The 15,991-nt window shown below is 42.2% G+C and overlaps 2 protein-coding genes across 3 annotated transcripts in view; one reads left to right on the forward strand and one right to left on the reverse strand.

The window, feature by feature from the left end:
- LOC140540575 (transmembrane protein 263-B) overlaps positions 1-14,867 on the reverse strand; it is a 38,767-nt gene extending 23,900 nt beyond the window's left edge. Inside the window, 2 exon segments of the mRNA XM_072662934.1 lie at positions 13,140-13,242; positions 14,660-14,867. Of these exon segments, the coding sequence (XP_072519035.1) occupies positions 13,140-13,242; positions 14,660-14,665 (109 nt within the window). The 5' untranslated portion in view covers positions 14,666-14,867.
- Positions 1-15,991, forward strand: part of ciapin1 (cytokine induced apoptosis inhibitor 1) — a 303,079-nt gene that overhangs the window by 50,959 nt on the left and 236,129 nt on the right. The gene's annotated exons all lie outside the window — the stretch shown is intronic.

Raw genomic sequence — 15,991 nt, forward strand, 5'->3', positions numbered from 1 at the left:
CCGAAAGTTCCCTCACCACACTCCGAAAGCTTGGAGCGACGGCAGATAACAAAGCGGACAGTGAGAGCGGCTGATGTCTATCGGCCCTGACACACTCCGAGCCACGGCTGAGTGTGTGTGTGTGTGTGTGTGGCACCTCAGCATGACTGTGCACTTTAATAGACAGGAAGCTGCATGTTCTCTCTGGGTTTGGGGAGAAAGCAGCGGACTGATGCAGGACCCCCAAGAGCCCAGAGCTCCAGGTTCTGGCTGCAGTAAACTGACCACAGACAGACACAGGTTTACAAAAGTATATGGACGAAAAGGCCTCTCTGGATCTGGGCTCCAGATTTCCGGTTTGACTCTTTGACCTGATTCACTTGATTCACTTGATTCAGTCTTCTCCATCACGGAGGATCGCTCAGAAGATGGGTGGAGATATTGCGAGTGTGTTGAGCTCCTATATGCAAACGATCTGGTGTGGACTTTCTCCACCATTTAAAAACACACTAAATGTCCAAATGTTTGTGGACACCCTGTCTAACGAATGCACAGAGAATAGGACTCTCTGGAGCAGATAAACAAACATGAACCTATCTGCACCATGCTGCCTAATAACGCCAGGCGTGGGCTAGTAGAGGAGTATGAAGCCCCCCCCCCAAGCATTGAGCTGTGGAGCAGTGGAAGAACTGTGTTCTCTGGAATGATGGTGGTGGAGCTTCATCTAGTACTTTTGGGGAGAGAGAGGTAGGGGTGGTGATCATCATCCAACATCCTGACCTCACCAACACTCTTTCTGCTGAATGCAATCAAATCCTCAAGGCAATGATCCTCCAAAATGTACTAGAAAGTCTTTTTCCCTGGACAGTAGAGACAGTTACACCAACAAAAGCAGGAGAAGCTCTTTTTTAATACCCCTGATTTCAGAAGCAACAATAAAAAAAAACAGGTGTCCCAATACTTTTGTCCATATCATGTAGCCACAATAATAATAATCGTCTAGCTCTAGAGCCAGTGTAGGGGGTATATGAGGTACAGCATGTCCCACTGTGAACTCTGCACACAATCCCCTGCACTATTCACACGTAGGCTCCCTCTGCCGTTACCCGGACTTTGTTCTAGGGGGCTGGCAGGGTAAAGTCTGGGTAATGTCCGGTGCAAATGATGCAGACATGACGCATCACAAGAAAATATGACGAGCAGACGCTCGATTGTCAATAAAAATGTTGACAGTAGCACAGCTTGCGCTCTGCCCGCCACTGCAGCCCCCTCACTGCAACCCCCCACTCCAAACACCAAGTAATCCATCACCAGCTGCGGCGCTCTGATCAGTGCATATGCCGATGGGCCGCCCCGTCTGGGGCCTGATGAAGAAAAAAAAAAAAAAAGAACAGCCAAAGCTGAAACACAGGTGGACACTGCACCGGCAACTTCGTCCAGCTGACAGCCCATCCATCATACTTTCACACAACATCACACTCCTACACACACACACACACTAACACGCACGCACAGCCGTGTGCACTCGATCTGTCAGAATGATGGAACAGCTCGCACGGCCCCCAGCAAACAGGACAGCGGCAGAAAAAGTCAATAAAGATTCATTTTGTCCTATTAATAACTCCTGACTGATTCTACTGACTTCCAAAGTACCCTTCAGCAGCTACACTTGGGGGGTGTGTGTGGGGGGGGGGGGGGGGGGGCTTGGGTGTAGTAGCTGACGGTTAAAGCACTAATTCTCCTTACATTCATATTTAGGGCACATTTCTCCAGAGCCTCTTACATTTGAATCCTGTTACACAGGTAGAAGAATGTAGAGTTGAGAGTCCTGCCCCAGAACTCTGGCGGCTGGTGTAGCGTGGGTGGTGCCTGGCTGGGGAATCAAACCCCGGTTCGCCAGAGGGAGAACTACACCAACCACTCCACCAGCCCCTACACTGCCAATAATGCTAATTATAGTGATATAGTGATGGTAAATATTCACATTTATACACTTTCCCCTCGTTCCCCATGATGAAGACTACTTGGACAAAAGTAACGGGACACCTGCTTATTACTAGTTCCTTCTGAAATCCAGGTCTAAGGAATGCACTCAGCTACTTTAAGATGGACTGCCAATAGAATAGGACTCTTTGGAGCAGAACATCAACATCATGAAGCTATTGGCACCATGCTGCCTAATAACGCCAGGCGTGTGCTTATAGAGGGCTATAAAGCCCTCCAGCAATGAGCTGTGGAGCAGTGGAAGAACTGTGTGCTTGGAAGACCTCATTTGCAAACCGAGCTTGGAATAAGAGAGGTGGAGCAGTGTGTCGGTGTGGGTTCTTGAAGATGAACCTGGACGAGGACCCCTACAGGAAAGCAGGACTGTACTGTGGGTTTCTCTGCCAGTCAGCGTTCGGCTCAGCACTGCCTTAATCATGCCCCTTAATTCATTACGCAATTCACAGATGTCTCGCAGACGTCTTGAAAAGAAAAACACGAGAAAAACAGGGCAATGCAAATGTATTCATGGCTCATCACCAAGGTCGGGGCGCTGTAGCAGAGCAGAAACCACGGATGTGAAAAGACAGGATGTAGGAGATGCTGCGTCTACAGACCCACTCAGTTATCTGCTTACCGGCTGAATAATCAGACAAGCCGATAAAGCCCAGGCGTCTTCAGAAGAGCATCGTCGGAGGCTCAGATAAACGAAGGGTCTGACTGGCTGTAAATGCTGCACCTGCTCACAGGAAAGTTTCACTTCATTCAAAAAAGAGGGGGTGGGATTGGAGCGGGTGGGTTTTCCGGACTGGAGAAAGGAACAGGTGCAAACTCGTTCATATGTCGACACATACACACACACACACACACACACACACACACACACACAGATCAGAGCGTTTTCAGCATCTTCGCTGGGTTCCAGGTTTTTGGTCACCTCTGGCATCTCATCTGCTGACATCTTCCTGCTGTCTGTGAACATGAGGACCAAAGCTGGTGGGTCAGAAGCGCTCCTCAGGAGGCAGAACCTACACAAGCCACTAGTCAGGAGGGCCGAGGTACAGTAAGCCGAACTGCAGTAAAAAGAGCCTGCACGGAAAAGGTCTTGTGGACAAAGCAGACCATGATGAAAGTGATATGAAGGTTCTTCAAACTCAAGGTTCCCTTAAGGAACCAAAAGAGGTTCCTCTATGCTCTTTTACTCAGTTCACACTTTGGGTGTCTCTCAACTGAGCACTCATACTAACTACTTTTAGAGGAAGTAGTATGTAGGGCTGGGCAATAAGGTAAACTTTAGGGATGCACCGATACCACGTTTTCCTTTCCGATACCGATACCAGATTTTCAAGTATCTGCCGATACCGAATACTGATACTGATACCAACTCTGACTTAAATACTCGATAAATGACTATAAATCCTGATGATCCTTAAAAGGAAGACCAGCATGTACTGGTTGAGTACCGGCACATTTGAAAAGTTTCAGAGCTTTGAAACGATAAAAATTGCTACAGTGCAGTAAGCAAGCAGGGAAGCATAATCTGGCTCAGCTCGAGTAAAAAGCTTTTTATTTAGTGTTTAAAATTCACATTTCATTATAAGAACACGAGATGAGAAAGAGATGCTAAACTTCAGTGTGTGCCTTTAAAACAAGCTGCTAAACTCTTAAACTTTTGGTTTTAGGACTAAAAAAACACTACGAAAATGAGCTTAAAGTTCTATTAAAAGTCTGTTCAATGGTAATAATTATTTATTACTGTCTGTTTACTGGTTGTTTAAAAGTTTGGCTTTTATAAAATCTGCAAAACAAAATTTTCTACGTAAAAAATAAATTAATTAATTAATTTTAAAAAATGGCATCAGTAAGCTTTATGGTATCGGTGCTCTCTATTGCCGATACAGTGTGTAAGGGTCAGTATCGGCTGTATCTGTATCGGTGCAACACTAGCACAAATACTATATCACGATATTTAGAGACTTTTTTTACAGACTAAAAACATCAGTATCCACAGATTATTAAAAACTACTATTTTTTACCGATACTTTTATTTATACTCTACATCTGCTGCTCTTTGTCTGATTAACCCAGTCTAATTACACTGTTAGTAATGAAACCTGCAGCTGATCAGTGTTTATTAAGCACTAACAGTCTCCTCCACATGCTTAGAAAAGCTTATTATTGTTATCACCATAATAAAATTTGTATCACGATCCGATAAAATATCGTTATATTGCCCAGCTCTAGTAGTATACACTAGAGAGAAAAGCGTCAAAGCTGAGTATACTCAGTATACTCAAATATCCTATGCTATATCCTGTGCTATCCCACAATGCAATGCGAAACAGAAAGGGAGGAGCCACTCACATCTGGAACAATGAATAGAAAACAACTGTGATTAACTAACCTGCCAAATTCCCTCTGTTAAGAATAGCGTGTAGTCTACAACATACAGTGTTAGTGTGCAGCATGCAATTGGGACGCAGCCTTTTTACAGGTGTAGCAATTATGATGCAATTAGACACAACCTGAGTAATCAGAAACACCTGTAAAGACACCATAGAGGGCGCTCTATGCAAGTACCGGACACATGTGGCTATACACAGGGGGGCCGCCAGGGATTTTGGCCCTATTAAAAAGGTATTCCACTGGGCCCCACAATTGCAACATTCTGCCAAAAGACTCAATTAATACATTTTAAGGCCCCTGTCAGTCACAGGCCCTTAGAACCCTCTGCTTTCCCTCATTCACGATGTGGACAAAAGTATTGGGACACACCCCTCAATCTCTGTATTGAGCCACTGATTATGTATTATTGAATTCAGCCCAACAGGCTTTTAAAATGTAGATGTCCCAATACTTTTGTCCACATAACGTAACCCCAAAATATTGCCATGAAGACCACTATTTATTTGCGCTCTGTGATTTTCCACAGTTCCATTAGCATGTAGCCTAGCATCTGTGCTGCGCTTTCAACCCGCTGTGTGTGCGGCTGACCGCAGCTCCCCACACACAGCCACAACCACATACACACACACACACACACACACAGACCACATCACAGGGCAAAGCTCCAACGGCATCACTCCCACAGCGTTCAGATGCAGGCCTACTCTCCCCACTGTGCTCAAGAGCTGCACAATAGAGCACTAGTATTGCGGTCACACTGCAGCATTGCAACTGTGTGCCATATACATCACTTGGACAAAAGTATTGGGACACCTGCTCATTCACTGTTATGGTATTAAAAGAGCTGGTCCAGCTTTTGTTGGAGTAACTGTCTCTACTGTTCAGAGAAGAACACTTTCTACTAGATTTTGGAGGAGCATTGCTGTGAGGATTTGATTGCATTCAGTATCAAGAGCGTTAGTGAGGTCAGTGGGAGTGTTGGATGATGATCACCACCACACCTCATCATCCCCAATTCCCTAACTCATCCCAAAAAGTACTGGATGGAGCTCCACCATCTCATCATTCCAGAGAACACAGTTCTTCCACTGCTCCACAGCTCAATGCTGGGGGGCTTTATACCCTCACTCTAGCCCACGCCAGGTATTAAGCAGCATGGTGCCAATAGGTTCATGATGTTGATCTGCTCCAGAGGGTCCTATTCTATTGGCAGTACTTCTTCTCTACAGTGACTAGACAAGCTGTGTGTGTGTGTGTGTGTGTGTGTGTGTGTGAGCATTTGCACATCTGTGTCAGAAATTGGTGCAACTTAAAGCAGCTGAAAGCATTCATTATAAGGGGTGTCCACAAACTTCTCGATATATCGTGTATTTTACAGTGGAACAAGAGAGCTGCAGTGAAACGTCCCGACTGAGCCCCACATTTACATTCCAATAAAGCTTATTGATCACACGCCTCTGAAGTTTGACTTTCTGCAGCTTTACAGAACTTCTAGACAACGACTCCTCATATTTTCCTCCATGAAGCTCATGTTAATGCTCAGTAGAGCACAGAGACGCTCCTTTAATAGAGCTGATATTACTAAAATGCTTCATTTTCAATGGGCAGATCTGCAGCTGAAACAGGAGCCTAGTGCAGCCCAACATTTTTAACATCAACATTTTAATAGATCATTCTCCTCATTATGACTTTTAGAGAAATGGGTTTTTGGGGAGAGGGGGGGGTTAGTGCACTATAGACCCCTGTGGTGCGGCCTAAGCTTTCGGCCTTTGTTTTCCTTCCATTACTTTTACTCTTCTACTTGAAGTGGTTCTGAAACCAGTACTTTTACACTTTTACTGGAGTAAAAAGCTTCAGTTGATACTTCAGCTTCTACAGAAGTCTTTTAAACCCACGTATCTCCACTCACTTCTACCTGAGGAATGAATGTCCAGTAGTCCAGCAGTTCTGCGCAGACCTGCTGTGTGGTGAATCCAGCATATTTGCGTATATCTGAAGTGTTGCAGCATCATTTGAAGCATGCCATCATTACGTAACAGCTGTGTGATGGCGACTGAAGCCCTAACCCAATTTGAAATTCCCATTAAATTGCTGTTATGTAATAAATACGCTACATTATTTACTGTAGATTTCTTTTGAAATGCCTGAACGCTGAAAATGGGCCAAGCAACTGCAGCAGTGCGATCTCCACAGCACAGGAGCGCAGTGTGCCTATAGCCAGCGATAGCACAGCGCTAATTTGGGAACTGCAATAAAAACGGTAGCTAAAGAGCCAGAGGGGCCAGACAATGGTATTACACAATCACCTGCTCTGCTCTGCTCTGCTCCAGTCTGCTGAACTCCATATCATTCGCACAGCCACACACAAGATCAGCCATAACATTAAAACCACCTGCCTAATATTGTGTAGATGCTCCTGACGCTGCCAAAACTGCTCTGACCCGTTGAGGCGTGGACTCCACAAGACCTCTGGAGGTGTCCTGCTGTGGTGTCTGGTACCAAGACTAACATTAGCAGCAGCAGATCCTTTAAGAAGTCCTGGAAGTTGTGAGGTGGGCGGGACCTCCGTGAGTATCAACGAGCCGTGGCCACCCATGACCCTGTCGCCAGATCACCGGTCGTCCTTCCTTGGTCACTTTTGGTAGGTGCTGACCACTGCATATCAGGAGAGAACATCCCACAAGACCTGCTTGCTGATGTTCTGGAGATGTTCTGATGACCCAGTCGTCTATCTAGAACATCACAGTCTGGTTCTTGTCAGAGTGTCTTCAGCACCTTCATGAGCTGACTGTTCACTCGCTTCCTAACGATGATAAGCGGTCTTGTAGCTGAATGCAATCAAATCCTCACAGCAATGCTCCTTCAAACTCTATTAGAAAGCCTTCTTCCCTGGACAGTAGAGACAGTTCCTCCAACAAAAGCAGGATAGACTGTTTTAATACTCTTGAATGAGCAGGTGTCCCAATACTTTTGTCAATATAGTGTACACTGCACTTTCGTAATGGTGTTGGCCAGATAATGGCTATATAATATGCACCATAATAAAGGGGTGTTTCATATACTGCAATATGCTGAGCAATATGACCATATTTCAACGTGTCATGATACACCATATACCTTTCGAAGCACCATTAGGTGGGAACATCGGGTTTGGCGAGGAAATCGGATTTGGGCAACTTTATCTGCTGTGTGATGGTACCTTGAGGATCTGCTGCTACTCATGCATTTGGTCTGATCATGTAGTGCAAATGGCTTTAAATATCATGATAATAAAATATGATACCATATCGCCTACCCGTAATTGCGATACTGTAGGCAAGGTGATATTTCCACATTTGTTTGAACCACTATCTGCCACCAATCTGTACATGTAAACTATTAATTAATAGTCAATAAGATTATTGACAATCGATACAATATTCCAAAACATAATATCGCAATACTGCAATATATCGATATTTTCTTACGCCTCTAGTGCTGATTCGAGTCAGATACGAGTTGAAACTATGCTCACTAACGTAACATTAGATAGCGATATTTTAGAATTTTTAAATACAATTTTATAGTATAAAATCACTATATACACACACAATATAAAATGTGAATAATTCTAAAGTTGACCTTTTGGCTAAACAACACTGCCACCTAGTGGTCGGGATGTAAACACAACACAAGATGAACCACAGCCTGCCTCTAATCTCTACATGTAAACTATTAATTAATAATAAATGATGTTTTTGAGAATCATCACAGTACTACAAAACAAAATATTGTGATGCTTCCGATATATTAATATTTTCTTACACCCCTAGTGCTGATATGAGTCAGATACAAGTTAAAACAATGCTAGCTAGCAGAACAATAGCTTGAAACAATGCTAGCTAGCGTAACATTAGCTGGCATTATTTTGCAACTTTATTAATCTTTTTTAGTTTTAAATTTTTTAATAAAATCACAATCACATAAAATGTGAATAATACAAAAGTTGACCTTTTGGCTAAACAACACTGCCACCTAGTGGTCGGGATGTAAACACAACACAAGATGAACCACAGCCTGCCTCCAATCTCTACATGTAAACTATTAATTAATCATCAATAATATTAGAGAATAGTTACAGTATTACAAAGCATAATATTGCAATCCTTCGATATATAGAGCTGATATGAGTCAGATATGAGTTAAAACAGGCGACAGCTAACGTAACATTAGCAGGGGAGTCCAGAAAGCCCACCAGAGTGAGATCGCTCATCATCTCCACTATCAATAATGAATTCAATCAGGGCTGATCCGGCCTTCTCGGCGAGAAAGAGAATGCATAACAGGAGGCATCAGGCCTCTGAAGAAACGCACTGTGCTCTTGGAGAGAGCTAAATAAAAATAACTGGGTTTCTTTGTAGAGCCCAAAGAGAGAGAGATCAAACGGGAGAGAACAGGCGGCCTGTTCTGCTATTCCATTTCATGTGTTATCTCGACAGGACCGGCTGTGTAATGTGAAAGTTCAGGCACAGAGCAGTCGAGACTGCGCCTCATAAGGATGATCCTAAACAGGCTAAAGACATGCTCTCACGCCCGCCCGGTAAGCTCTGCTCCCTGAGGTCCTCTCAAAGACAAACGCATCCTCCTTCTGCTGGTAAAGACTCTGAATCACACGGCGCACGCCTGCCTGAAATCAGACACCGCGTCTGATCTAATTTAATCCGCTCATCAAACGCAGTCTCGGCCTACAGCTTCCCTCTGCCCTCAACAGGGAGCTCAGTGTGGTCGGTGTGTGTGTTCTAGTTCCTCAGGCAACTGCTGCCATCTAGTGTACGAAGCTGGTACTACACCCTGTCTTCAGAAGGAGTCTCAGAATCAGAACTACTTATGTGATCCCAGGAGGAAAATTGCAGTTGTTATGGTTGCAAATGTTCATGTAAGAAGAAAAAAGAAAAATTGAAAAATGTTAAAGGCAGCTAGAGAAGGCGTTACAGGGCTCATAGCCTACATTTCTCTTGCATTTCATTCATTCTCAGAGCTTCACTTAGGATTTTATTATGGGTTTAACTAATCCCGTGAACATAACCTCTGATTCAACCTCTCTCTCTCAGAATCAGAATCAGAAATACTTCCCAGGAGGGAAATTGCAGTTGTTACAGTTTGTGTAAGAATAAACACTCTATAAAATGATCACAATATAAATAATGATGCTATAAAATAAACACTATATAAAATAAACTCTATAAACACTCCATAAAATAAACACTATATAAAATAAACTCTATAAACACCCTATAAAATAAACACTATAAAATAAACTTTGTATAAAATAAACTTTGTATAAAATAAAAAATCTATAAATAAACCCTATATAAAATAAACTTTCTATAAAATAAACACTATAAAATAAACACTATATAAAATAAACTCTATAAACACCCTATAAAATAAACACTATAAAATAAACACTATAAAATAAACTTTGTATAAAATAAACTTTGTATAAAATAAAAAATCTATAAATAAACCCTATATAAACTAAACTTTCTATAAAATAAACACTATAAAATAAACCCTATATAAAATAAACGTTCTATAAAATAAACACTATAAAATAAACACTATATAAAATAAACGTTCTATAAAATAAACACTATAAAATAAACTCTATAAATAAACACCCTATAAAATAAACAACCTATAAATAAACACTCTATAAAATAATTACTATATAAAATAAACACTATAAACACTCTATAAAATAAACTTTCTATAAAATAAATACTATTAAATAAACACTCTGTAAATAATAACTCTATAAAATAATCCCTCTATAAAATTAAATCATGCCTCAGAATCGAACATGCTGGACTGGCCTGTATTCCTTTAAGACTTTATGTAAATTCTAATTGGCCGCACTGCATGTTTGCCTTACTCAGGATGCAGTCCCATTGTGAGAAAACTGATCATTACAACAGATAATTACAATTCATAATAATTAACACACATGCACATTTAACATTTCATTTGAAACTGGTTTTATGATCAAACATGTATTCATAAATTAACATTAAAATGAATTATAATATTTAACAGTACATCAAACTTTTATTTATTATTCTCTGTAGAGAATAAAAATGTAGATATGCATAGTATGGGCCTTTAGAAGTCTCATTTCTTATTTTTCTTATACACACACACACACACACACACACACACACACACACACACATTCCTGTTGGCAGAGCCTACACTCAGAGAGCCCTAATGACTTAATGAATTCAGTAATTCAGCAATTAATCAATTACGTAAGTCAGTCAGGCCTGCACTTCTCTGATTGTATTCCTGGTTGTGATAAACCAATTACAGATTTCAGGGCTGAAAATAATAACTGATAATTAAGTAACCCAGCACAGTTTTTACAGCCACTGCATCACAAAGTGGTTCTAGTTTAAAGGAAAAGTCCACTGAAAAATCAAAGTTTACTTACTAATCTAAATTCGCTGACTCCAGATGTAGTCTGTCAGGACTTACTCTACAGTCAGAAGTTTGGAATCAATGTTTTTAAGAAAATAAAAGATCTTGAGGTAGAAAACATTTGACCAAAGGATAAAGAAGAGATAAACACATTTAAATGTCTTGCTGCAAATACACATCTCTGGACAAAAGTACTTGGACACCCGTTCATTCACTGATTCTTCTGAAATCTCCTGCTTCTGTTGGAGTAACTGTCTCTACTGTCCAGAGAAGAAGACTTTCTATTTGATTTTGGAGCAAGAGCATTGCTGTGAGGATTTGATTGAATTCAGCGACAAGACGATTAGTGAGGTCAAGATGTCGGATGTTAATCACCAGCCCACCTCATCAAGGATTGGATGGAGCACCACCACCATCATCATTCCAGAGAACACAGTTTTTCCACTGCTCCACAGCTCAATGCTGCTGGGGGTCTTTATACCCCTCTATAGCCCACGCCTGGCATTAGGCAGCATCGTGCCAATAGGTTCATGATGATCTGCTCCAGATAGTCCTATTCTATTGGCAGTACTTCTCTACAGGGACTAGACAAGCTGTACGTGTGGATTTGCACATCTGTGTCAGCGAATGTGATGACCTAAAGTAGCTGAATGCATTCATTAGAAGAAGTGTCCACAAACATTTGGACATATACTGTGTGTGAAATGCTAAATACATAAATATTAAAACTCCTTAGAAATGTCTATGTTCTAAAGTTGTTAATGAATATGAAATAACAGAAATGATTGATATGACAGCTGTTCTTTACTCGTTAGCTGCATTAGCATCGTAGCTCCAGGGCAAAGCTGAAAAAGTAAGTCCCAGATAACAGCAATGTCTTTGATAATTGACTTCATTTAAATAAATAAATAAATAAATAAATAAATAAAATGCATATGTGAAAATGATTTGAAACAACAACAAAAAAGCCTAAATCTGATCAAATCTGATCAAATCTAAACTTGCATGTTAGCTATTAGCTCACCAGTGTGGCTGTATGTTCCTCAATTAAGTGATTTATAACCAAAAATATAATAATAATAATTTTTAAAAATACAGAACAACAACAATGTGTGAGACCTAAGGCTGGTTTGGTCTGTGTGGGATCATCTAAGCAGATGACCATTGGGCAGCATGTCTAATGCTGTACGCTGTGTAATGTGGGGTGATGATGACTTGGTTGGGTCTGCTGAAGATTTTCTGTGATCAATAATTGGTCACTTGCCACATGGCCTTGAACTCCAAACCACATCTGACCCACTGTGGCTGTTTGTGGTCCAGCCTGGGGTTGTTATAATGCAGACACAAAGACGATGAGAAGCGCTGAGCTCAACCGCAGGTATTGGGGGTCTGGATGAAGTGTGTTCAGGGTTCATGAAGAGGTTTACTACACAACATATGGACAAAAGTATTGGGACACCTACACATTCCAGCTACTGGAGCATTTCTGACGTCCCATTCTAAACCCATAGGCATTATTAATAAGGAGCTGGTCCTCCTTTGCTCTAAGCTCTACCAGCAGCAGCAGGTCTGGAGCTCTGCTGCAGTTACGGAGTCAGTTGGAGACTTTTCTGCACTCTGCTCTGAGGTCAGCACTCGGCCCTGACCCCACTCTGTAACTTTACGTGGTCTGACAGACACTCTGTGGCTGAGCTGCTCTCTGTGAGCTGTTCCTCCTAAACTCTTCCACTGTTCAATAATAACACCACTCACAGCTGATGGAGGAAGATCTAGGAGGGAGGAGATTTCACCAGCTGACTTGTTGTTGTTGGTGCAGCGGTGTCTCCTATTACATACAGAACCACGCTGGAGTTCAGTGAGCTCTTCAGAACCTCCCGTTCTTTCACTGATGTGTGGAAGAAAGACAGACTGCAGGACTAGGGGCTGGATTGTATACACCAGTGGCAACGAGACTGCATGAATCACCTGAATTCCCAATACTTTTGACCATGTAGAGTTTTATATATGGTGTAGAATAACGTTTAGTTTATGAAGTTTGTTCAGTTCAGACTCAATAAGAATACTTACTTTAAATGAACCAAATCTTTATTAAAAGAGCCCAGTTAAAGAGCCACAGTTCAGCAAGGCTGAGCAAGGCCCTTAACCTCCCTGCTCCAGGGGTGCCATAGCATGGCTAAGTGTAGCACCACGTCCTGACTGCTTGTTCTGTATTTTGTAGGTCGAGCTGGAACCATTATTTGCTACTGGGTTGAAGTGGAAGAGCTTCCTCGGAGAACAGAATGAAAAAAAAAAAAAAAAAAAAAACGTTCACTCACCCTCAGGAGGTTCTTCACGCAGATAAGGCGGAAGTTCTTCACCGTTAGGGTCGGCCGGTGATGGAGTGCCCTCCTCTATTACCTCAGCCTCTGCACTGGGGCCCTGTAGAATCACATGCGACTCAGTCGGTCAATGTTCAAAGCTTACACCAAAACACAGGCTGTTCTCAGTCTGAACAGCAGCTTTCTCCTGATTAAGTCCAGAAGTCAGAAGAAAGCGAAGCCAAAGACTCTTGAAATAGCTCCTAACGGCCCTTGGTCCTTCCTGGCATTGACAGCACTTCAATACCCAGAATTGGTCATATTAAAAAAAGTGGTGTTTCATTTAACCAAGCTAATAAGCCTTCTCTAATTCCTTCACAAAACTGTGTGTAGAGCATGCCCTGTATCTAATGCCCTGTATAATAATAATCATTTTAATTATTGTACACTTTTTTAATGGGCTTCTCCATGAAGGCAGTAGTTCTATACAAACCCATGACAAGTCAATGAACCCCATGAATTCCTAAATGGTTCAGTGGCTGGTTGGAAGGCTCTTCTCTACGATGGATAATCATTCTTTCTGAACCTGGTAGATTTACTTCACACCGTGTCCACGGTTCTAATCACGGGCAGGCCTTAACTGCTGTTACAAGCCAAAGAAGACCATTATATATATATGTGTGTGTGTGTGTGTGTGTGTGTGTATATATATACACATATAATGCATACATGCATTTTATATATATATATATATATATATATATATATATATATATATATATATATACATACATACATACACACACACACACACACACACACATATATATATGTACATATAACATACTATTCCTACTAAAAGAGCTGAAGCTGAGACAGACAGACTCAGACAGCCTCTATAGGAGACAGACAGACTGACTCAGACTGCCTCTATAGGAGACAGACAGACTGACTCAGACTGCCTCTATAGGAGACAGACTGACTCAGACTGCCTCTATAGGAGACAGACAGACTCAGACTGCCTCTATAGGAGACAGACAGACTGACTCAGACTGCCTCTATAGGAGACAGACAGACTGACTCAGACTGCCTCTATAGGAGATAGACAGACTGACTCAGACTGCCTCTATAGGAGACAGCCAGACTGACTCAGACTGCCTCTATAGGAGACAGACTGACTCAGACTGCCTCTGTAGGAGACAGACTGACTCAGACTGCCTCTGTAGGAGACAGACAGACTGACTCAGACTGCCTCTGTAGGAGACAGACAGACTCAGACTGCCTCTGTAGGAGACAGATCTGCCTCTTCTGAAGCTTGTCTCATTGTGTCAACATGGTAGGTAACACGATCTCCTCCTGGCACATCCCAGCCTTCAGCATACGAGGACACACATCACGCACATAACACGATGTCAACACTCTGGTAGCAGCACTGCTGCGTTCAGAGAAAACGCTGTAGCGACAGGAGCAGAGGAGCAGAGGAGCAGTCAGGAGCCTCGGCCAGCCAGCAAAAACAACCCCCCGAACCCAGCACTCGCCTTCATAGCTGATGCGGTCTGCGGAGCTTCACAGCGTTCCCGTCTGAGCGCCTGGAAACCAACACCACAGCGACGATGGCCGCGGATTAAGGCATGCAAATGTCCAAGTTGTTGAAATACTGAATTTCTGAAGACCTGCTGTGTTTTCGCAGCTGAATGTGGGAGGAAGTGACGTTTGGGATGTTTACGGAATTTTTGTGCAGGTTTGTGGAGATGTGCTGGTGTCTGCCGCTAGGGGCCGCCACTGCTCGCGCTTTAGCTCAGGCAAGGGAGGTTTTGCCCCCTATGGCTGTCTGTCTATCTATCTATCTGTCTATCTATCTATCTATCTGTCTGTCTGTCTATCTATCTATCTACCTATCTGTCTGTCTACCTGCCTGTCTATCTATCTATCTACCTGCCTGTCTGTCTACCTGCCTGTCTGTCTACCTATCTATCTAGCTGTCTGTCTGTCTGTCTGTCTACTTACCTGTCTGTCTATCTACCTGTCTATCTATCTATCTATCTATCTATCTATCTATCTATCTATCTATCTATCTATCTATCTGTCTGTCTGTCTGTCTGTCTACCTGTCTGTTTGTCTATCTATCTACCTGTCTATCTATCTATCTATCTATCTATCTATCTATCTATCTGTCTGTCTGTCTGTCTGTCTGTCTATCTATCTGTCTGTCTGTCTGTCTGTCTATCTATTTATCTACCTGCCTGTCTGTCTACCTGCCTGTCTGTCTACCTATCTATCTAGCTGTCTGTCTGTCTGTCTGTCTACTTACCTGTCTGTCTATCTGTCTATCTATCTATCTATCTATCTATCTATCTATCTGTCTGTCTGTCTGACTGTCTGTCTACCTGTCTGTTTGTCTATCTATCTATCTATCTATCTATCTATCTATCTATCTATCTATCTATCTATCTATCTATCTGTCTGTCTGTCTGACTGTCTGTCTACCTGTCTGTTTGTCTATCTATCTATCTATCTATCTATCTATCTATCTATCTATCTATCTATCTATCTATCTATCTATCTGTCTGTCTGTCTGTCTACCTGTCTGTCTATCTGTCTGTCCGTCTCACAATGCCCACAATGTATGCGTAAAAAAGTCCCCAAAGTCCCATATGAACAGAGCGAACAGTAGGGGTGAGGGCCTACACCCATTAAAGGTCATCCCCTTAGTGTTGGATAAGCTCTGTGTTGGTGATTGGGGTTATGTGACACCCCAGAGAAGTTAGTCCATGTCATTTACCACTGTATTTGCCTACCCCTCTGTTCTATAGTTCCATTCCATTCAGTTTGCATAGTGACATTTACAGATGCAGGGTATGAACTTAGCA

This window comes from Salminus brasiliensis, chromosome 19, assembly GCF_030463535.1.
Source record: "Salminus brasiliensis chromosome 19, fSalBra1.hap2, whole genome shotgun sequence".
Lineage (NCBI taxonomy): Eukaryota > Metazoa > Chordata > Actinopteri > Characiformes > Bryconidae > Salminus > Salminus brasiliensis.